Source organism: Laccaria bicolor, genomic scaffold, assembly GCF_000143565.1.
Source record: "Laccaria bicolor S238N-H82 LACBIscaffold_4 genomic scaffold, whole genome shotgun sequence".
Classification (NCBI taxonomy): Eukaryota; Fungi; Basidiomycota; class Agaricomycetes; order Agaricales; family Hydnangiaceae; genus Laccaria; species Laccaria bicolor.
Genome location: NW_001889875.1, coordinates 227,419 through 248,895, shown reverse-complemented (window position 1 = coordinate 248,895; position 21,477 = coordinate 227,419). Strand labels below are relative to the sequence as shown.

Here is a 21,477-nt window from a genome sequence, read left to right as displayed (position 1 = left end):
TGGTCTTTATGAGTGTATATCAAAGGCTGTTTCTGTGGTATTGGGAGTCAGTATAATTAAATCTTTCTTCTTTCCTGGTACAATCATTCCCCATCATCTCTTGTCTTGTAATATTGATTTATGAATGGTACATCCTACCTTTGTTCTATCAACACATGGTTATTTTTGATGTTGATTTGGAGTCAAATTACTGTAGTTATCTATCTGAAAACTCAAAGCTGATATATTTTATATCTAAAAGTACACAAGAGAATGCATACTTGAAAGAAGTTCCACTTCCTCAAATGTTGAGGTTGCTAAAGCTGCTCAGTAGTGGGTGAGCTTCAAGTTCAAAAATCAACAGCAAAAACTCTGTTACAACTCTGTTCTGGAACAGAAACAATAAATGATTTCCACAGTCCACTGCAAAGTGATGATGAGGCAAGATGGGTATGGTGATCAACAATTGAAATGATACCAGTGGATGTTTTATTTGACAAAGATGGATTGGCAAACCAATCATGCTGCCCTAACACCATGGAGAAGAGCCACTACAGTCATCCACCCCTTAATGATACACCACCCCCATTTGATACACTTTTGACTAGCAAATATCTCGCTCAATACTTGGCTAATTTTTACAAAACAAGTTGTAACAAGTAATACAAACTCATATCTACCACCATACATAGTTTGGATGCAATTGAGGCCGAATTGGCAAAGCTGTGGAGCATACAAAATGGACTGTTTTTTGGAAATAGCCAAATACAGTCACACCCCTCAATGATACACCCATAATCTTAGTTTTTATCTGTGAAATGTGGGTCAAATATTCTGAAATTTGGTATGGTCATAGAAGGGCATTTATCTGAGATTTTCATGTAGTTTTTGTAGAGAAAGGTTGTGCTCAAATCTGTTGAAGTTAATTTCTCATTTTGGGTGTATCATTAGTGGGGAGCGGCAACCGTGCCAATAAAATCGTGCTGTTTGGTTCTGTTTGTCTCACGCCAAATAGTCGAATTCAGTGGTCGACGATTGTTATTTCACTTTAATTGATACATAGGGACCAATTTACAAGTCTATATTGTTTGTGGTGATATATAATATACTATTATGATTGAATTTGGTAGCCAAGTTCTATATCTGTGTCACTATACATGTCAGATGCATTTTGCTCTGGAATGTAGCCTTCCTATTCACTCCCCACATTGAGTTGAGCTTCAAGCTCCTGCTGGTTTGAGCTTTAGACATTCATATTGTGTTCCGGTTTGGTTCTGATCTGTTTTCCAAGTTGTCGGAGTGAATGTTGCGAAGGTTTGTCATTGACTGGGAAGTTTGCAACGTCGATCGTGACTTCCAGCCCAGTTTCCAAGCCTCTTTGCCCATGATATAAGATACTTGTGGTTTACAAGTCAATATATGCAGAGGTAGTGACGATAACGCGTTGCTGACACCGATAGTCGTGCTTTGGTCGCGCTTCAGTTACTTTCTTTATTGCAACACGTGATCATCAACGCGTCTTACCATGCCATTCCCGTGTCGTGGATTGCTACCTCATCTGTAGAGGTATTCTTTCAAATTTTGGCAGGCACAAACTTCTGGAGCGTAGGATGGATTTGTTCGGGACAGAATTTTATAAAGGGGTTTGGAAGGCTTGAATTAAGATATTAACTGACGGAATATTTGTATTTTTGAGCTAAATTGTATACGAGCACCTTTACTTATACTCCACCTACAGATATCCACACTTAAATTGGCAATCTACTGTTGTGTCAAAGTAAATACGAGCAGTTGAGACGATCGACCATTTTTTGATCAGGTCTTTGGTGATGGGAAAATACGGCGGAGTTGAAAATTTGGCAGTGGGTTGCCGCTCCCTGTAAGATGGCCATATGCACCGCAATGCAACCACTACACCAAAAGGTCGTATAAGTGAAAGATTACTCTTTCACCTACCGGTGCATATATAAGGTAGTGTAGACAGCTGTATTATCTAATACAGCCTTACACCGGTGTAAGGACACCTATTTGCTCATATTTACACACATTGACACATGCATCCAGCTATAAGTAGATCCATTCTAGCTTTCGTCTTCTTCCTTCCTTTTTACCCTCACTTTACCTCTTATACACGATTTGGAACTGTTCACTCCTCGTGTGATCCAGTCCCGTATTACACTTTTTTTTGAACACCATCCAAACCGTGCTTTCCACTCGTCCTGGTCTTCACTGTCGACAAAGTCTAGAGCTCAACACACATTCGATTTTACAGAGCGAGTACGCGAATTTCACGAGCTTTCAACGCTCTCTAGTTCTCTTCTCGTCTAGGCGTTTTTTTCCGACGCATATACTCTGGTTCCGGTCCAGGCGTCTTATTACAAGCGCATATACTCGTGTCCCTCGCCAGTCCAGTCCCGCCTTGTCGTAATTGTCCCTTACGCACGCATATACTTGCCCCCCCCACTCATACTCCAGTTACAGAGCCTCTTTCCAATACTGGACAACCGGCGCGCTACGAGAAAGAACGTTGCACAGCAAGGCCTACACCTTGAACCTCCTCTTATCGTTCCAACCCGCGTCCGCAAGAAATCTGTACCTGCCGAAACGAGCTCCCCTTCCCTATCACCACTTCCACTCTCAATTGCATCCCCTCCTGTTCTCTCCAATAACCCAATACCACGCCCCACGCCAGATTCACCCAACTTCAGTTCCAGTTCCTCTACGAGCAGCTCCCTCTTGAACTTCTCTCCTGTCGTTGTATCGCATCGTAACCGGATGTCTTCTACGAATATCGCCACGGTTGCACGCCATCCCGGCCACAAGGTAGCGCCCGTCTTATCCGATGGCGTCACAACACCGGTCGCGCTACTCGACTGGGAAAACGCGTGCGAAGATTTCTTCGCTAATTGCAAGGAACCTATTCCGGACGAAAAGAAAGTCTCAAAAGTCACCGGCGGTCTACAGAACAACCGCATCAACGAATATATCAGAAACAACCGCGTCCGTTTACACTCTCTCAAATTTCCTGAATTCATGTCCGAGTTACGCGAAACGTTTTTACCTACGGACTGGGCGAAAGAAACACATCGAAAAATTCTGGCAGCGCGTATGGCTCTCGATCAACCGTTCTACAATTTTTGCACGGATATGGTCTCGTTGAACAACCTTCTTGCGGGCAGCACTCTACACTTGTCTGAACAACGCATCAAGGAGCAGATTTTCAATAATATTACTGAGGATCTCCGCGAGAAGTTGGAGGATTCACCCACCGAGCTAGCAGCGTTGAATGTGCTTCCGTTTCCAAAGTGGATGAACTTCATCAGTGAAACGGACGTCAAAATGGCCAAGGCTATCAAACGGAACATGAAGCGCTACGCCTTGGAGCTCGAAAAAGAAGAGAAAAAGAAGAGGATCCTCTCGGGTCCACCTCACACGGCGAATGCATCCTCGAGCGGCGGTGCAGACAATCGACACCCTTACACGCAGAACGCATATAGGTCCCGCAACACACTTCCACCTCTAACGGAACAGGAAAGAGCCCTCATATACGAACACAAGGGTTGTTTGAAGTGTCGACGCTTGTATACGGACCACATCGGGCGGGATTGTAACAATGACTTCCCTGAAACTCATGTCGTGATTACGCCTACCATGGCCGCCACAGCTAAGGCCGAATGGGAGAAACGTCGTCAGAACAAGGGTAAATAGTGTTTGGAAGTCCGGTCTCGTGACTGGAAAAAGACCGTAACCAGACCGGACCAAGACCGCAAAAGACCGGACCTGCGGTTACGGTCTTTTATTTTTGAAATGTAAAGACCGCAAAAAGACCGGTTAACGTGAACCGGTCTTGACCGGTTTGGACCGGTTTTTTGTAGCCCCTTAAATACCCTTTAAAACGCACCCAAGAACGTATGATTTGGTAAAAAAACGAGAGAGATATGAATTAAAATGTAAATTACTTTTGGGAATAATAGATGTACCAGACTTATTTTATAGAAGCACCAATACCTAACGGGATTTAACGTTCTTGGGCTCGTTTTGAAGCTATTAGAGATGTTAATAAATTTACCGATTCATAATTTTAAAATATTGGCCTAAAGACCGGTCATAAACCGGTTAAAACTGATGCAGACCGAAACCGGTCTATAGACCGCAAAAAACCGCGGTCTGCGGTCTTTTTGCGGTCCGGTCTGGTCTTTTGACTTCTGGGGAAAAGGCAGACCGGTTACGGTTACGGTTAACGCCCCTGGGCATCAAAAAACCGGACCGAACCGGACTTTCAAACACTAAGGGTAAACCCCTCAATCGAGGTCCAGCTCCGATCACCAGCGCCCCAGCCGTCGCTGCTATAGTCGAAGAATCAAGTGAACCCTCGGGGGATGAGGAGGACGATGAGAACGAAAAATCCGGTATTGTTGCAATGACTTGGCCCTCCGCAGTCGCGCTGGGCGATTCAGATTCTGACGAGAGCGTAAGTCCTCCTTTGACCTTCCCGAATCTCTTTTGGGATGCGCGCGCAATTGGGCGTGATGGTTTCTTGGTTCCTGTCAAAGCAATGATTGACAACGGTGCTCACATTGTTCTCATCAGGCCTGACGTCGTCGAGAAACTTGGTCTAGAACGAAAGCAACTCCGTAAACCACAAGTAATCAACGTCGCAATGAAGGATGATCAGAAAAAGAAGAATTCAAATCCTGTATTATTATCGGACTACGTTTCGCTCTCCCTTTCCACCTTAGATAATTCCTGGACTTCAAAACCCGTTACCGCAGTGATCGCCCCTGGACTTTGCACAAATATTCTGTTAGGCCTTCCGTTTCTCGTACACAACCGTATTGTCGTAGACCATGAATCCCCGAGCGCTTTTGTAAAAGAGACTTCAATCGACCTTTTGAACTTTGTACCCTCTCCTCGTAAAATTGCACGTCGTGTGAAATCACCGCGCCGTAAGCGACTCGAAATTAGACTACTACATCGCGATCTACTTAAGGAACTGAAATGGAGGTGCAGCGTAATTAAAAGAAAACTAGACCGCATGATGGATATAGAGAGGGACAATGATGAATTCATTGCAATTAATTTTGTAGCAGCAGTAAAAGACAGATTGGAATCATTGGAACTTCAGCAGAAATATAACGCACTAGAGGATAAATTGAAGGCAGAATTTAGCAAAACTTTTGAACCAATTCCGCATGTCGACGAGTTACCTGATGATGTCTACTGTCGAATTAAATTAAAAGATGCTACAAGAACTATAAGCAAGAGAACATACGGCTGTCCACGCAAATACCGTGAAGCATGGAAGACACTCATAGACGGACATGTAAACTCAGGAAAGATTAGATTGTCAAACTCTTCCTTTGCTTCGCCTTCCTTTATCATTCCGAAGTCAGATCCTACAGCGTTACCGCGTTGGGTAAACAATTACAGAGAATTAAATTCAAATGTGGTCATTGACAGTCATCCTCTACCTAGGGTTGATGACATCCTTGCAGATTGTGCAAAAGGAAAGATATGGGCGACGATCGATATGACAGATTCCTTTTTTCAAACAAGAGTGCATCCAGACGATATCCATTTAACTGCAGTCACGACACCTTTTGGCCTTTACGAATGGACGGTAATGCCCATGGGGTATCGCAATGCCCCCGGTATTCATCAGCGTCGAGTGACAGCAGCATTGCGGAAATACCTTGGAAAGATCTGCCATATATATCTGGACGATATCGTTGTATGGTCTCAAAACATAGAAGAACATGAGAGAAATGTCCGGTTGATTTTGCAAGCGTTGATTGATGCGAAACTATACTGCAATAAGAAGAAAACAAAGCTGTTCTGTTTCAGAGTAAATTTTTTGGGACATACAATCTCACAAGATGGGATTGAAGCAGATGAGAAGAAAGCAGAGAAGATAGAAAACTGGCCCGTACCTACTACGGCCACCGAAACACGCACATTCCTTGGTCTCGTGCGTTACCTGAATGCCTTTTTACCCAAATTAGCGATCCAAAGTGATATATTATCTGTTTTCACGACAAAAGAAGCTGAAAAGAAATTTCCTGAATGGTTACCAAAGCACCAGTTAGCATTTGACACAATAAAAGCAATCGTAACCTCACGAGAATGCCTCACGTCAATTAATCATGAAAACATGGGGAACAACAAAATTTTTGTAACAACGGATGCAAGCGATAGAGTTTCCGGGGCAGTCCTTTCCTTCGGCCCAACCTGGGAATCAGCACGACCTGTGGCATATGATTCGATGACATTCAAAGGTCCCGAATTAAATTACCCTGTTCATGAGAAAGAACTCCTCGCTATTATGCGCGCATTACGAAGATGGAAAGTAGACTTACTGGGATCCGAATTCCTAGTGTACACCGACCACAAAACCCTCCTGAATTTTGACAGACAAAAAGACATGTCTCGGCGGCAGTTACGTTGGATGGAGGAACTTTCAATCTACGACTGTCGTTTTGTGTATGTAAAGGGCGAGGACAATTCTGTTGCAGACGCACTGTCTAGATTACCCTACAAATACGTCGAAAAGAATGAGCAATCAAACGCAGAAAATGATGCAAGCTACCCCTTCTCATACCATGCAGAACACCCAATCACAGTATTCGCTCCCAAAGAAAAGCCAGCGATGTGTGCGATTGTAGCAGCGTTAGTCGATGCCGCACCCAAGAACTCATTCAGGGTAACGATAGACGACGAACTCCTGGCAAAACTTAAAGCGAGCTATAAAACTGATAAATGGTGTCAAAAGTTATTGCGTGCCAGTCAAGGTCTGCCTAGCGTCCAGAGCAAGGACGATCTGTGGTATATTGGTGAAAGATTGATAGTTCCAAAAGATTCAGGCTTACGAGAAATAATCTTCCGCATCGCACATGACAACCTTGGACATTTTGGTTTCCACAAGTGCTATGATAACATCCGTGATTCATATTTTTGGCCGAACATGCGCAGAGATCTGGAAGAAAAATATATTCCAGGTTGTCAAGATTGTCAAAGAAATAAAGCACCCACCACGAAACCTGTGGGACCACTTCACCCATTGAAGGTCCCTGATGGAAGATGTGAATCAATTGCAATGGACTTTATAGGCCCGCTGCCAGAAGATGAAGGATACGATTGCATTTTAACGATAACAGACAGACTTGGATCGGATATTCAAATAATTCCGACAAGAACAGATGTTACCGCGGAAGAACTGGCTATTATTTTTATTGATAACTGGTATTGCGAGAATGGCTTACCTTTAGAAATCGTGTCAGATCGAGACAAATTGTTCGTTGCCAAATTTTGGAAATCTTTGCACAAATTGAGCGGCGTGGAACTGAAAATGTCGAGCACCAACCATCCAGAAACAGACGGTAGTAGCGAACGCACAAACAAAACAGTAAACCAATGTTTACGTTTTCATGTGGAGCGAAACCAAAAGGGTTGGAGAAAAGCCTTACCTCGAATTCGGTTTTTCCTGATGAACACGATTAATAAATCCACAGGATATTCACCTTTTCAATTGAAGTATGGCCGCTCACCCCGGATATTACCGCATTTCGACAAATCTGAAATGAACGATAACGACGATATCGACGCATTGGAAATAGTGGAAAGAATTCAGCAGAATGTTGCCGATGCTAAAGATAACTTGATGTTGGCGAAGATCTCCCAAGCATATTTCGCGAATGGCAAACGGAGAGCAGAGATAAAGTACAAAGTGGGAGACAAAGTGATGTTGTCAACAGCGAACAGACGTCGAGAATTCAAAGAAAAACCTGGTGATGGAAGAGTCGCGAAATTTATGCCGAGATTTGATGGACCCTGGGAAATTACAGAGGCACATACAGAAACATCGACATATAAATTGAATTTACCACATACTACTAACATCTTCCCCCACTTTTCATGCGTCACAGATTAAACCATTTATTCCGAATGACGACGAAATATTTCCTTCTCGCAAGAACGCAGAAATTCCGGAACCGGTCCTGGTCGACGGAGTACTCGAAAACTACGTGGATCGGATTCTCGATTTCAAGAAGAGAAACAGGAAACCTTCATACTTAGTCCGTTGGGTTGGATTTGGCCCTGAACATGACGAATGGCTCCCAGCATCGATGCTAGAAGACAACGAAGCCCTGGATCGTTGGATCGAATTCGGAGGAACTTCGCATTTTTCTTCTAAATCAACCTGACGGTAGCTTTTTCCCACGGGGTTTTTTAACGCACCCAGTCAGTTTTACTTACTTAGGTAAAATTTTTCTCTCTCCTCTATTTTTTGTTGCGTTGGCGTTGAAATTTTGTGGAGGGGGAGGGGTGTAAGGACACCTATTTGCTCATATTTACACACATTGACACACGCATCCAGCTATAAGTAGATCCATTCTAGCTTTCGTCTTCTTCCTTCCTTTTTACCCTCACTTTACCTCTTATACACGATTTGGAACTGTTCACTCCTCGTGTGATCCAGTCCCGTATTACACTCCCCATCATTAGCAGGTGGATGACTGTAGTAAGTATTCTATGCTAATTTGTATACCTTAATAGCAATATTTATGCTTATTTTTTAAGTGTTAGGTTAGATAGGACATATAATTGGTTCGATTCTTCCTGTACGTGGAGCAGCGGCGTGGTTTTGCGCGACGCGAGGCCAGCGTGCGTTCATAGACATATCTGCATAGGTCACGTGACCTATTTTATGAGTCAAAAGATTTTCTGGGTTGGGGTTAGGGCTCCATCAAAATCAAATTTTGAAATTGAACCGCGGCGCTCCCGCCGACCCTAGCCCTCCTTTCTGAAAAACATAAAGACCAGGTGGTTTTCAAGGTTAAGACCATCACCTCCCTCCAGCTCGAACCCAAACACCTTGCTAAACATTTGCAACGATGACTCTCCCCAATGGACTGTACACTCTGAAAGTAAACTCCTTTGCCCAAGTGTATGATCCCTCCCACAAGGGCCACAACGAGATCGTTACTCTGGGCGACAAAAAAACTCATATCCGTTTGGGATAACAGGGGAGGAATGGAAGAGGTCAAGTCATTCGCAAGTACATACTCAAGCAAATCATTTGTAAATCATATACGTGACAGCGCCTCCACTGAGGACGCTATTTCCGTTGTAGTAACGAGCTGTAACCATCTGACCTCCATTATAATCCTTCGTCCTATACAACGAAAGGCCAATCAGATCGACACCAAACCAAAAAAAGCGTCTCGAAAAAACTTACGTCGCTTGACAATTCTCAAACTTGTGGATATTGGCGTCGTTCTTCCACTCCTTCTGGATCCTAGCCGTAATCTTCCCTTCCCAGCTTCCACACTGCATACATTGGATGTTGAGCGACGATTTCTTATTGGCTTTGTCAATCGCTTTCTGGGTGTCCTTGCTGGCTTTTTTCTCCTCTTTCTTCCTCTTGTCTTCCTCTTTCTGCTTCTTCTCTTCGGGGGACGTCTTGCTGAACCTGGGGATAGCCATACAATAAGCGACAACCCTTACGACCCGACGCCAAAAATATGACACTTACAGACCACCACGCTCGAAGAGGTCCTCCAAGTCACGCGCATCGAGTTCGTCAAACTCTCGCATCTCGAGGAAGTCGTCATCAAAGCCGCGCATTTCAAGCTCGTCGTCAAAGTCACGCGTTTCGAGCTCATCTTCAAAGGCTCGCATTTCGAGGTCATCGTCAAAGTCCCGCATTTCGAGGGCGTCAGCAAAGTCGTACTCGCGCGCGAAGATCAGGCCTTCTCCCCCATCGTAACCACGTTCCTTTAAGAACAAGTCAGCACAAAAAAACTCAAAGGCTCAGTCAGAGGGGGGTGCTACCATCAATGCGGCGGCGTCAATGGACGGATACGCAGCGACGAAAGAGGCCATGAGGGACACAAGGGGCACAAGAGCAAGGAATTTGGGTTGCATAGTGAGGAAAGAATGAGGGGGTCGTGAAGGTAGTCAAGATAGTTAGTCGAGAAAAGCGAGAAAAGGCGAGTGCGCTGCACGGATTTAGGTGACAGACAGAGAACCAGCTCACGTCGGTAAGGAAAGATTGTTGAAAGTTGGGAGGCTTTTATAGGTTTTTGTAAATGTACCGTCGGGGTCGCGGCTGGTCGCGGGTTACGGCATCGGTCAGCCGTATTTGAAATTCTTCCTGTCTTGGTGATAGTTGCTGATCATCAGTTGATGCACCTCGAGGCTCAGGCAGTGGACAATCAGATGGTTCGACGAAGAAGTGGTTTCACCCAAGTTTCACCTTGTCGTTTGAACTGGAGATAAATCCTTCGGTTGAATTGAAAAATGTCCCCAGTACCAGCCAGACCTGGCAGACACAAACAATAAGCAAAAATGTGTCCTGGGGTTTGCCCTGCACTTCGCTCAGGTGCTCAAGGGTGCCCGATACATCCCTCGGCGTAATGTGCTCTGGTTCAACGTTTCGTTAGTCGATGTCATGCTTACCAGTTTCATATTTACATGGAGTGAAAATTCCTAAATTTCCGTCGGGTGATTATGGTTGAGATGGAGTCTCGAAAGTGCAATATTCCTGATATCGGATCAAATACGTGATGTGTCGACTTGCTCTCCCGAATTTCGAGGCGACTAGCGGCACCTCCTATGACCCCAAGTACAGCTGACTTGTCGCCCAATTTTCTTCGAGTATTGCTCTCGGATAGTATCGACGAGGAGAACATTGTTTGAACTTTGCTGCGCACCAGTTGTTTGCAAACAAGAGCACGTGGTTTGCGATTGACAATGCCACGAATGGACGGAGGCGCTAACCGCTTCCATTGCTCTTTTTCGCTGGCGTAACGCCCCCCGTCAATCCTTTCTCCTTTCCGGTCTACCGCTCCTCGACGCCGTCATGGTCGACGACAAGTACATAGGCCTTGCTCTGGCCGTTTCAGGCTCTGTGGCAATTGGTACCAGTTTCATCATCACTAAAAAGGTACGTTCAACATTCGTGATGAGTACTTTCCCGATGCGCGCATCGTCCACGACGCTACATTCGCTCATCGGCGGGTTGTTGGGGTATGGACTGCCTTTTTCATGATACGAGGGACTAGGATGTGCTTGTCTTCAAGACCGAGGGCAACCTCAGGGGTCCATTCTCCTGTTTTCCATTCATGTCGGTCATGCACCGTATCCTTTGACATACTTCCCTTCATATTCCTCGTTGAATAAGCCAGTCATCTGATTCCACCTCCTCTGTTATAGGGTCTCAACGACGCAGCAGTAAACGCTACTTATGGCTCCCAAGCATCGGACAATCTCTCATATCTTCGAAACCCAATATGGTGGGCAGGAATGTCGACCTGTGAGTCGCAGTCGCCTTTTAACCCCTCCCCTAGTACTGATTTAATGTAGTAGTTGTAGGAGAAAGTAAGCACCGCCAACCACCCCATAATTCGTATCTGACCGTCCCCCAGTCGCCAACTTCGCTGCTTACACCTTTGCCCCTCCAATCCTCGTCACCCCTCTCGGCGCACTGAGCGTCATTATTGGGTACGTGAGCTTAGGTTCTGGACGTCTATCCAAGCTCATCCTGTCCCAGCGCCATTCTTGCTTCATTCCTTCTCGGTGAAGAACTAGGACACCTGGGCCGACTCGGTTGTACATTATGCCTCATAGGCTCCCTCATCATCGTCCTTCACGCTCCAGAAGACAAACCGGTAGAAACAGTAGACGAAATTTTACATTATGCGATACAGCCAGGTGTTCTTATACCCTCCAAATTCTTACTTTCTTTTACTAACCAACCACTTTTCTAGGTTTTCTCATGTACTGCTTCTCCGTCCTGGTGTTTACCCTAGTCATGATCTACATTATCGCTCCAAGATACGGCCGCCAAAACCCCATTGTTTACATTTCCATCTGCTCCCTCGTAGGCTCTGTTTCCGTAATGGCAATTAAAGGCTTCGGCGTGGCCGTCAAGCTCACGTTTGGTGGGCACAACCAGTTCTCACATCCCAGCACATACGTCTTTGGGATCTTCGTTGTGCTATGTATTCTCGTCCAAATGAACTATTTCAACAAAGCACTAGATACCTTCTCGACCAACGTGTACGTAGTTCCGCCCTCTTCCCTCCTCCCAAATCCCCCTAATCCTCCATCCCCCTCGCAGAGTCAACCCAATGTACTACGTCGGCTTCTCAACATCAACCATCGTCGCCTCCCTTATCCTTTTCCAAGGATTCAATACCACCAACGCAACCAACACCGTCTCCCTCCTCTGCGGCTTCATCGTCACCTTCTTTGGCGTGCACCTCCTCAACATCTCACGGACCCCTGAACCACCACTAGACCACAACAGGCACTCGGCCCTCGAAGGCGGGCTGATGAACCCGCGCATGAGCCTCCAGGGCCGGATGTCGCTTGATGGGTGGAACGGCGGTGGAGCTGGGGATGTGCCGGCGGGACGACATGGGAGGCAGAGTTCGCTGTATCGCTCACAAACGACGACGCTGTTCAACGCGTTTGAGGAGCATGATCAGCCTGTAGTAGGTAACAGGACACCGGGGTCGGAAGCGGTTGGGCTGCAGTTGTTGAGGGAGGAGGATGAGACGGATGATGATATGGATATAGATATGGATGAACGGACTCATTTGAGGAAGAAGAAACGTCAGCAGCAGCAGAGGGGTGCTGGTGGTGTTAATGGGAGTGCGAGGACGCCTTTGCCGATACGGACGAGTGGGTCGCGGAGTCATACGCCTGTTCCTGATGCATCGTTGAGCGATGTGCGGATATCGCCTCGTCCATAAAAATGTACCATAGACGGTATGGCGGGGGTGGTGGTTCGGAGGGGGGTATTATTCTTGCTTCTTTTATTATTTGTGCTATATGATACACATACCCTGGACTTTTCGTGGTTATAATAATATAACGAATCTGAATTGGGATAAAGTACGGTACGGTTTTGGGATGGCTTTGAAAAATGAAAAGAGTGGCAAAATTGGTTCAATCCAGGATCGAACTGGAGACCTTCTGTGTACAGACATGATACACTACCGATGTAAGACAGAAATCATAACCACTAGACCATTGAACCCTGTAAGTTGAGGAGAAAAGATTTATTGCAATGAGATCAATACTCGGGCGAGTGCAAAAATACATATGTTTAACTTCTCGAAGGTTTAATCCAGGATTGAACTGGAGACCTTCTGTGTCCACAAGCTTGGCACTGTGAGACAGAAATTATAGCCACCAGGCCATTAAACCAGTTGTAAGGATTCGTCGAAAACATCTTATTATATCGCCGCGCTTGCACTAGTTGCCGACTCCGTGATAAGCCAACCGTGAAAAATAATGGGAACGTGGAGGTTGCGGACATTGACAACGATTGCTGGCAGACTGGTGACTTTAAAATAGGAAAAACTTATCTCGACGACGTATTGGTGTAATCCAGAATCGAACTGGAGACTGTGCTTATGAGCTTAGCGAAGCGAGACAGAGACCACAACCAGGCTATTACACCAGTTGTAAGCTGATTTGAAAACATCTCCTTATTGCCGCTCCGAGTCTTGCACTAGTTGCCGACTCCGCGATAAGCCAACCGTGAAAAATAATATACCGAGCGATGCATTCAAGTTCGGAGGTTGCGGACATTTATCCAGATATGAATCTATTTATGGCGTCTTCACAATGGTCATGAGTCGGTTCCTGTGGAAAGGTTATCATCGCGGAGCGCGGAGGTAGCTATTATTAATAGCGTCTTACTAATTATAAGGTGGCCTCAACCGCCAAAAACTGAACTGAGAGCTTATAATTTTCGAGATAATGTTTCCGCTGCAGAGCCATGCTACTGAAGTACTGACGTTCAAACTTGGTTCAAACGTTCAAGCCGAAGTTGATCTCAGGATTCCTGGATAAGTACTTTATGATTTGTTTGCAAGGCACGAAAACGTCAAACAACTTCCAAGTGGCGCGTTGACGTCTTGGCACCAATCTTGCACCAATCCATTCTCTTATCACGTCGACGTCTATTTGCTTATCGCTAAGGACAATCGATAAAGCTTCAAACACTCTCTTTCGCGACGATTTAATTCTACGTTCAGGATACGTTCAGGACGCCCTCAGGAATGCCCGTCATCCATTCATAAGATGCTTAATTTACCCCTTCCCAGCTCCATAACTTCTTGGCTGGTCAATTCACAGGATCCCGAGCCAGTCCAAGGTAGCTCCAGCGTTGAGAAGCCTTCTACCGACAAGGATACATACCCGCCAAGTGGCGTGCTTGGTGCTACCCATCGCACTCAGCGCTCCGATCCCCTGCGACGGTTTTCGAACTATCATGTCGAAGAGAACAGCGGGGAATTTTCTCGGCCTAAACATGAACACCACCACCACCATCTCGGGCCGATAAGCTGGAAAAAACTCACTACCTTGTTTCACCCACACCTCGTCATATCCGAATCGAGCCCAACATATCGCATTCTCCCCATTTTTTCCGGAATCGTAGTCCCATTCTCAATTCTTCTTGATATTCCAAGTCTCAGTGGTCACTGGTACGTCAGAACTGGTCCGAACAGCGAAACAATAGAAACCCGACCGAATCCGCGCCTGCTCAACGTTGCTATGGCCGTGAGCATGGCTTTCGCGCTATTTGCATGCATCTGCTTGGTGATTAGATTCACGGAAAGGGCGGTGAAGTTGATGACCATCCTTGCCATCATATCCCTCACCGCGCACGGTTAGTTTGGATGTTCTTGTCAACGCTCTTCTCAATTTAATCACGACATAGACGTCATCAGTATCATCGCGGTAACTGCGTTTGGTATAGGTCACCGCGACGACGACGGATTCACCTATGGACAGTCATTCTGGATGGCACTCTGTGCTACGTTCTCCTCGACAGTAACAAACGTGACCTTGCTGATTGATTATGCGTGGACAAAAAATTTCAGCAAAAGCGGTACGCGCTTCACATATGTTCTCGTTTTCTCTCCTCAGTCGTTTCATAGGGAGTGGGTTAACACACAAGCAGCGGTCTTTGGTTATCATCGTCATCGTTCTCCTCTGCTACATCGCCCTGGGAGCACTGGTTTTATCTGTGATGATGAAACTTAACTTTATCGACGCCCTATATTTGGCTGTTGTTTCCATTGAAACAATTGGTATGTTCCCTGAATTTCGTACCCGTTTCAAGAAGACTTAGCCGAACAGGATTTGGAGATCTACACCCGTCATCTACGGCATCTCGGGTAGTTATCTGTTTCTATATTACATTTGGGATCCTCAATCTCGCGCTCGCTGTTGCTCTCTCCCGTGAGGCCGTCCTTGAAGCGGTAGCTATAAACCTCCAGAAGCGAATTCGAGGGATTCGCACGCGCGACCGTGAGCGACGTATTAACCACCGCTGGAGGGGCGCAGTAAAATGGCGACTGAGAGCTAAAAGGCTGCCCATTTGGGTCGAGGAGGAACGAAATGACGACGAATGGTGGAAAGCGTTTTGCTTGAGAAGTAGAAACGACACGACATGGAAGTATACGCACGGTGGTCCGAGGCACAAGCGGCTGAATGTTGAAGCCCTTTCTCTGGCGCAGCTAGAAGCCGCGGCAATGGAAGCTGGGGCCCCGCTTGCTAGCCTCTTACCGCCCAATTTCAGATTAAGCGACGAGGACAACGCTGCTGGGGGGTGGCATCCAAGTGAACCTGTAGGAGGGGGTGGAGGGACCGGTGGTTCCCCGTTGACGCACATTCGACTCGGCAGAATGCTAGCTCTCTTGGGAAATTTTGCGCTGGCCATGGGACATGGCGAACATGTCGATCACATACACACTGAAGAAGAAGAAGACTCATATGACGATCATGAGGACAGCGGTTCCTATCACGGCGTCCCACTCACATATACAATGACCATGGACCCCGACGTGTTTGACGCGACCGTAGAAGCAGAGGAGGAAACTGCTTTTTATGCGCGCTTATCTGCGGCGTTCTTGTTATTCTTTATGTTTTGGCTGGTTCGCACTTTATACGAACGCTACCTCGACTGCGATGCTAATTCGAAGCTCAGGTTGGATCTGCCATTTTTATGAAGACGGAGGGATGGCGTTTTGGTACGGCCGTCTATTTTTGTAAGCTGTCTTTTTTTCTCTCTATAATGCATATCAATATCGGATCTCGCAGGTTTTGTTGCATTCACCACAGTCGGATATGGTATGTGGTTCCTTGTACAGCGTTCAATTTTTAGAATCAACGTCTACATTTCTCAGGTGACCTTTCTCCAAGCACACCGGCCGGACGTTCCATTTTTGTCGTTTGGGCTCTCCTGGGAGTCGCTACAATGACGATCCTTATATCAAGTAGGTCATTTCTATTATTTCTATTGTGTAACCGCCTATATCCGTCGTCCAGTCTTGACCGAGGCATACTCAATAAACTACAAGAGCGCCATTCGACCGCAGGGCCAACAGCCACTGTTAAGTCCGTACATTAATGAAGATAATTCCCGTCAGCGCTTCCATGATTCTCGCACGATGGTTGGAACGTCGCTAAACTTCACCCCCACAACCAACCAAGAACACCCTGCGTCTCCGATATCTCCAAACTCCCCACTCACATTTACTCCGCGAGGTCAAAAGTTTAGTACTACAGCCCCCAATGGAACAGATATTTTACGAAACAACTCCTTCATAGAACAAGACTTCGCGACACCGCCCTCCGCTGGCACAAGCACCACACTTTTATCTCCAGCCCCTATCCGACATAACACCCGAACAAATACCATCAATACTTCTAACCCTGAGCATTATGAGCTGGGTAGAAGTATCAAGGGAAAGCTTCACGCGCTTCCTCACCATATTTTAGAGCGCGTTCAGAGGGCGCGCACGGTAGTGGCTGCGGGAAGGAAAGAGAATATACATAAATCCGAACCCGATGGTGACGGAAAACATGGGAATAGAAAGGTCAGTGCGTATGTGGTCAACTATATGGATTATTTTTATGCTTCCGCACAGGTAGAAATTTTGTTGTCAAATATCGAACGTAAGTCTCTCTTGTAATCGTCCGTAAACTTTTCATCTCACTATTTCATTGTGCAGGGTTTTTACAAGAGATAGACGCCGCTGCGAAGGATGCCTTGGACTTGACGATCCACAGGCATTTGGACCATGATCATAAACCTTCCCATCCATGAAATTCAAGGACTCGCTCCAAAGTTCACGACATATTCAGACCTGTAGATGTATTGATTATGGTATCCGGTGGAAATGTTATGTACCCCAGCAGCTCCAAGACGGTGGTGTCCGCGCTTGCTGCTATTCGCTTGCCAATGCATGTAACACTATTATAGTACGCTTATCCAGTGGTTCTAATTATTGTAATATGGAATTATGCCCACAGTTGTCCTTAGTGCCGTGTATTTTCGGCTGTCGAGATACATTGTCACCTCGGGACCCGGGGGAAAAAATGAAATGCAATCACATATCTATATATACTCTCTTGGGTGTATTTTCAGGTCATCTACTGTGGATACTAGTGGATTTTGGAGGTGTTCAGTCAACTAAAAGCAGCGACTAAGTATTCTATTTATAGCGAAGCGTGCACAGGCGGGAAAACATAGCCAAATTAAATGAACATTCTGACCACGTCAACGGTCATCACTGAGCGCTGAGCATTCTCACTCCAGAGTACATTGCTATGATCTCTTACCATTGAACACTTCAAGTTGAACTTCGCAAGTTCCACAAATTCACCTTTGAACCACCAGAATCAACATGGATCACTACCTCGTTGCGGATTTGCGGAAAATTCCACCTATAACTCGGTTTCTATGTGGTTCCTCGCTGGCTGTGACTATCGCAGTGCTCATGCATATAGTGGCTCCGCATAATGTTTTGTTTTGTGCCAGAACTGGTGATGAAGAAGTTACAGGTGTGTTGTTGTGCTCTTGACAAATCAAAAAAGCGGCTCATTGAGTACTTAGGTCTGGAGATTGTGGTCCAGTTTCTTTTTAGGGAGTGGGTAGCGGGACGAAGTTTTTTATCTCTCGGAGAACCAAGGCATTGATTTGGAATATGTTAACAGGTGGAGGAATCGACTACGGTTTTGACTTCATTATGCTACAGTAGGTGTGGTCTTACCTGTCATTCTCTGGCCAACTTGACTTATCTGCTTCAGTCATATGGCAGACCAACTGGAGTCAGGACCCTACCTTGGCCGCTCAGCTGATTTAGCGTCGCAACTCCTCTTCGCCTGCGGTTCAATTATTGTACGTTCGCCATCCTCCCCTTTGTGTCCGAGTCCCCACTTCTAATCACATTTCGTTCAGGTAGCCACAATTCCTTTGAGGACAAACATATTCTTTCGGCCTCTACTCGTTTGCCTCGCCTATCTTTCCTGCGCTCTCGCAGGTCCAGGCGGGCAAGTCTCCTTCATGGGTTTTGTCACCCTTCCTGTCAAGTACTTCCCATACTTCATGATCGGCAAGGACCTCCTGATGGCAGGGCCCGCGGCTGCAGCGCAGTCTGTTGCGGGTGCGATTGTTGGGCATGCATGGTGGTGGAGTGTATGGGGCGCGGCGCTCGGGTCGCAGGGTGTATTGGCGAACGCTGCACAAGCTCCACAGTGGTTGAAAGATCTTTTGAGCGAAGGGAGGACTCCACGAGCGCTAAGGAACGCCGGAGGTGTAGCAGCCGGACTGGCTGCTGTGCAATTTGTCTCTCCACGGAGACCAACTACATGATACACTCCTGCCAGCGGTGGACGCCATCAGTGGGGACAAGGGGAGACTGAATTATTGTATAATTAGCACGCAAACTGGACGGCCAAATTCGAAAGCTGACTATCGTCAGGGGTGCATTTGAGGCTAATTTATTAGAGTAATTGATATCATGCCAACATTCTAAATATTTGCGGCTGTCTAGATGAATCCTCAGGACGCGGGGATAATGAAAATAAAATGCAACTACATATCTATCTAGAGTATATTTCCAGGTTACCGACCGTGTATACTAGTTAACTTTAACGGAGATTCTCAGTCTTTTCTTGCCAACTAAGAAAGCTCCAATAGTCACAAATAGTATAACTACGGCGACTATAATTATAGCGAAGCGTGCTGTACGAGGTTTCGATGGTGAAGGGGCCATTGTCACATCTGCATCAGGAGGAGAAATCCCCTTGATCACAGTCATCAACAGATATGTATTGACCGTGGGGCAAGGGGTAGTCTGGCTGGCGCAGTAAATGGAATCCAGCTCAATACGTAGGTGGAAGGACGTACGAAATTGGAGGGTGGGCCTGCTTGCATAGAGGCACAGAACGTCAACAAGTTGAGATGGTTCGCCAACCTGCTTTGCGCCAACGCCTTCGTTGATATCTCGTTGGCGCTGGTCGCAATCCCGAGTGAACTCTTTGCCGCATCATACGTTCTGATCGCCCTTATGCCGAACACAATCCCCGCAATAAGTCCAACCGTTTGGAGGAGATAGCCAACGATTTCGCTCCACGTGAACACCCAAATCATCCCGTTCGCACTTCGATCCATGTTGTTATCTTTGTAAATCTCGTGGGCGTCGAGCGTACTGTGGTCGCTTGATAAAATTTCGACATCCTGAGTAGGACCCTCAACTGTGGATAGGCGTACTTGGGGTGGAAAGTTGCTCATGTGCGGATTGTGGGGACTTGAGAGCGCACCATGGGCTTGTATTTATAGGTGGGAAGTCTGGCAGGACTTGGAAGGTCCTTTCCAGAAACAATACTTTGCGGCATCCACTCGCCAACAGCCACAGTCTTGCACACCCACGCCCAGTGGGGCTCGTTGTCCAAGACATGAGTGCCAAGAAAGGCGCTTACTTATAAAATTATACGGAAACGGAAGCTAGTAAGCTTGATGTGTCACTACATCGGTCGAGTTAGGGAAACAGATTCTCTGCTCTTGGGGTCGTCGACCGGAAGAAATAAGTGGTACTGGCACAAAACTTTGATAAGTGGTTTGTCTCTCATTTCGATAAACGCGGAAATGGAACCAGTGGTAGTAACTCACCAATCAATGCCTTTTTTATGCCGCTCGTCCATAAATGCATAATGAGTTGTCCCAAGCCGTTCAACCATGAGTGGGGGTCGTTGATCTATAGCGCGGCCTTATTCGGCGATGCCCAGAAGTTGTCCAGAAGTCAGAAGTTAGAACATAGAGACGCCCATCCAAGCAAAACCCATGATTCAAGCTGCCAAGCCAAGCTACGCAACTACTAACAGGAGGATGGTAAGCAAGGACGCATTGATATCATCATAAACGAGGTGGTAAGGAAATCTTGGGGAGTCTTGGTCTATGGCGCTGGGAAAGCAGAGGGCCTAGACAAGCAAGGCCAAATTGAAAGAACACACGCCAGTGTTAGTTCACTGAGCGCTGAGCATCCTCAACCACAACAAATTGCTATGACCTCTTACCATTTGAACGCTTGAACCTTTGCAAGAACCACGAATTCACCTTATCTTCAAGCAAAAATGGACCAATTTGTCGCGGAATTGCGGAAAATTCCACCGATAACTCGGTTTCTATGTGGTTCCTCGCTGGCTGTGACTATCCCAGTGCTTTTGAATATCGTGGCCCCGTACAAGATTTTGTTCGTGCGAGAACTGGTAATGAAGAAGTTTCAGGTGTGTTGCCATGTTTTTGGTGGGTTAAAACAGGCGGCTCATTCCTGTATAGGTCTGGAGATTGTGGTCCAGTTTCTTTCTAGGGAGTGGGTAGCCGGGATTAAATCTCTTTTCGGGAGAGCAAGGTATTGATTTGGGTTACATTTACAGGTGGAGGAATCAATTACATCTTCGAGCTGGCCATGCTCTAGTAAGTGTGGTCTTCGCCGTCGATCTTTGGTCAAATTGACTAACCTTAATCTGCGTGCAGCCGTATGACAGACCAACTGGAGTCGGGACCGTATCTCGGTCACTCAGCTGATCTGGCATGGCAACTCCTTTTTGCCTGCGGCTCAATTATCGTCCGTTCTCTATCTTCCTTACCCGATGTCCCCACTTCTAATAAAATTCGATTCAGGTAGCCACAATTCCTATCAAAACATACATATTCTTTCGGCCTCTGCTCGTTTGCCTCGCCTATCTTTCCTCCGCCCTCGCACCCCCAGGCGCACAAACCTCTCTCATGGGTCTCCTCACCGTTCCCATCAAGTATTTCCCATACGTTATGATTGGCATGGACCTCCTCATGGCAGGACCCGCGGCTGCAGCGCAGTCTGTGGCGGGTGCGGTTGTTGGACATGCATGGTGGTGGAGTGTATGGGGCGTGGGGCTCGGGTCGCAGGGTGTATTGGCGAACGCTGCACAAGCTCCACAGTGGTTGAGAAATCTTCTGGGCGAAGGGAGGGCTCCACGACCGCCACCGAACGCCGGAGGTGTAGCAGCCGGACTGGCTGCTGGAGGAGTACAAGTGATACCTCCACGGAGACCAGCTCCATCTACAAGCGGCGGAGGCCATCAGTGGGGACAAGGACATCGATTGGGTGGCTGAATTATTGTAAAATTAGCACGCAACCTGGACGGCCTAAT

The 21,477-nt window shown here is 46.6% G+C and overlaps 7 protein-coding genes across 7 annotated transcripts; 6 read left to right on the top strand and 1 right to left on the bottom strand.

Annotated features, from left to right (window-relative positions):
• Nucleotides 1–1,808: 1,808 nt before the first annotated feature.
• Nucleotides 1,809–4,976, top strand: LACBIDRAFT_323160 (uncharacterized protein; the record flags this gene model as incomplete). The annotated part of the gene is given in 8 exon segments (XM_001876816.1): nt 1,809–1,841; nt 1,982–1,993; nt 2,065–2,256; nt 2,347–3,679; nt 3,954–3,955; nt 3,976–4,034; nt 4,129–4,925; nt 4,945–4,976. The coding sequence occupies 8 exon segments, from the start codon at nt 1,809–1,811 to the stop codon at nt 4,974–4,976; spliced, it is 2,460 nt and encodes an 819-aa protein (XP_001876851.1).
• Nucleotides 4,977–9,001: 4,025 nt separating this feature from the next.
• LACBIDRAFT_292660 (uncharacterized protein) lies at nt 9,002–10,021 on the bottom strand. The gene is made up of 4 exons (XM_001876350.1): nt 9,811–10,021; nt 9,512–9,753; nt 9,215–9,448; nt 9,002–9,151 (listed from the first exon to the last, which is right to left on the bottom strand). The coding sequence occupies exons 1-4, from the start codon at nt 9,901–9,903 to the stop codon at nt 9,052–9,054; spliced, it is 669 nt and encodes a 222-aa protein (XP_001876385.1). The 5' UTR covers nt 9,904–10,021; the 3' UTR covers nt 9,002–9,051.
• An 819-nt stretch (nt 10,022–10,840) lies between these two features.
• On the top strand, nt 10,841–12,852 carry LACBIDRAFT_290873 (uncharacterized protein; the record flags this gene model as incomplete). The annotated part of the gene is made up of 7 exons (XM_001876815.1): nt 10,841–10,924; nt 11,194–11,293; nt 11,406–11,481; nt 11,531–11,691; nt 11,748–12,039; nt 12,101–12,476; nt 12,505–12,852. 7 exons carry the CDS (start codon nt 10,841–10,843, stop codon nt 12,523–12,525), a joined length of 1,110 nt encoding a protein of 369 aa, XP_001876850.1. The 3' UTR covers nt 12,526–12,852.
• A 1,224-nt stretch (nt 12,853–14,076) lies between these two features.
• Nucleotides 14,077–17,156, top strand: LACBIDRAFT_292658 (tandem pore domain K+ channel; the record flags this gene model as incomplete). Its single annotated transcript, XM_001876814.1, has 10 exons — nt 14,077–14,665; nt 14,717–14,887; nt 14,937–15,089; nt 15,139–15,935; nt 15,989–16,049; nt 16,102–16,131; nt 16,188–16,277; nt 16,330–16,880; nt 16,932–16,959; nt 17,074–17,156. The coding sequence occupies 10 exons, from the start codon at nt 14,077–14,079 to the stop codon at nt 17,154–17,156; spliced, it is 2,553 nt and encodes an 850-aa protein (XP_001876849.1).
• Nucleotides 17,157–17,690: 534 nt separating this feature from the next.
• On the top strand, nt 17,691–18,889 carry LACBIDRAFT_292657 (uncharacterized protein; the record flags this gene model as incomplete). Its single annotated transcript, XM_001876813.1, has 5 exons — nt 17,691–17,847; nt 18,001–18,040; nt 18,094–18,184; nt 18,245–18,599; nt 18,725–18,889. 5 exons carry the CDS (start codon nt 17,691–17,693, stop codon nt 18,796–18,798), a joined length of 717 nt encoding a protein of 238 aa, XP_001876848.1. The 3' UTR covers nt 18,799–18,889.
• A 1,529-nt stretch (nt 18,890–20,418) lies between these two features.
• On the top strand, nt 20,419–20,665 carry LACBIDRAFT_311126 (uncharacterized protein; the record flags this gene model as incomplete). Its single annotated transcript, XM_001876812.1, has 2 exons — nt 20,419–20,571; nt 20,624–20,665. 2 exons carry the CDS (start codon nt 20,419–20,421, stop codon nt 20,663–20,665), a joined length of 195 nt encoding a protein of 64 aa, XP_001876847.1.
• Nucleotides 20,666–20,753: 88 nt separating this feature from the next.
• On the top strand, nt 20,754–21,439 carry LACBIDRAFT_311125 (uncharacterized protein; the record flags this gene model as incomplete). The annotated part of the gene is made up of 3 exons (XM_001876811.1): nt 20,754–20,761; nt 20,822–20,912; nt 20,969–21,439. The coding sequence occupies 3 exons, from the start codon at nt 20,754–20,756 to the stop codon at nt 21,437–21,439; spliced, it is 570 nt and encodes a 189-aa protein (XP_001876846.1).
• Between the last annotated feature and the right edge of the window lie 38 nt (nt 21,440–21,477).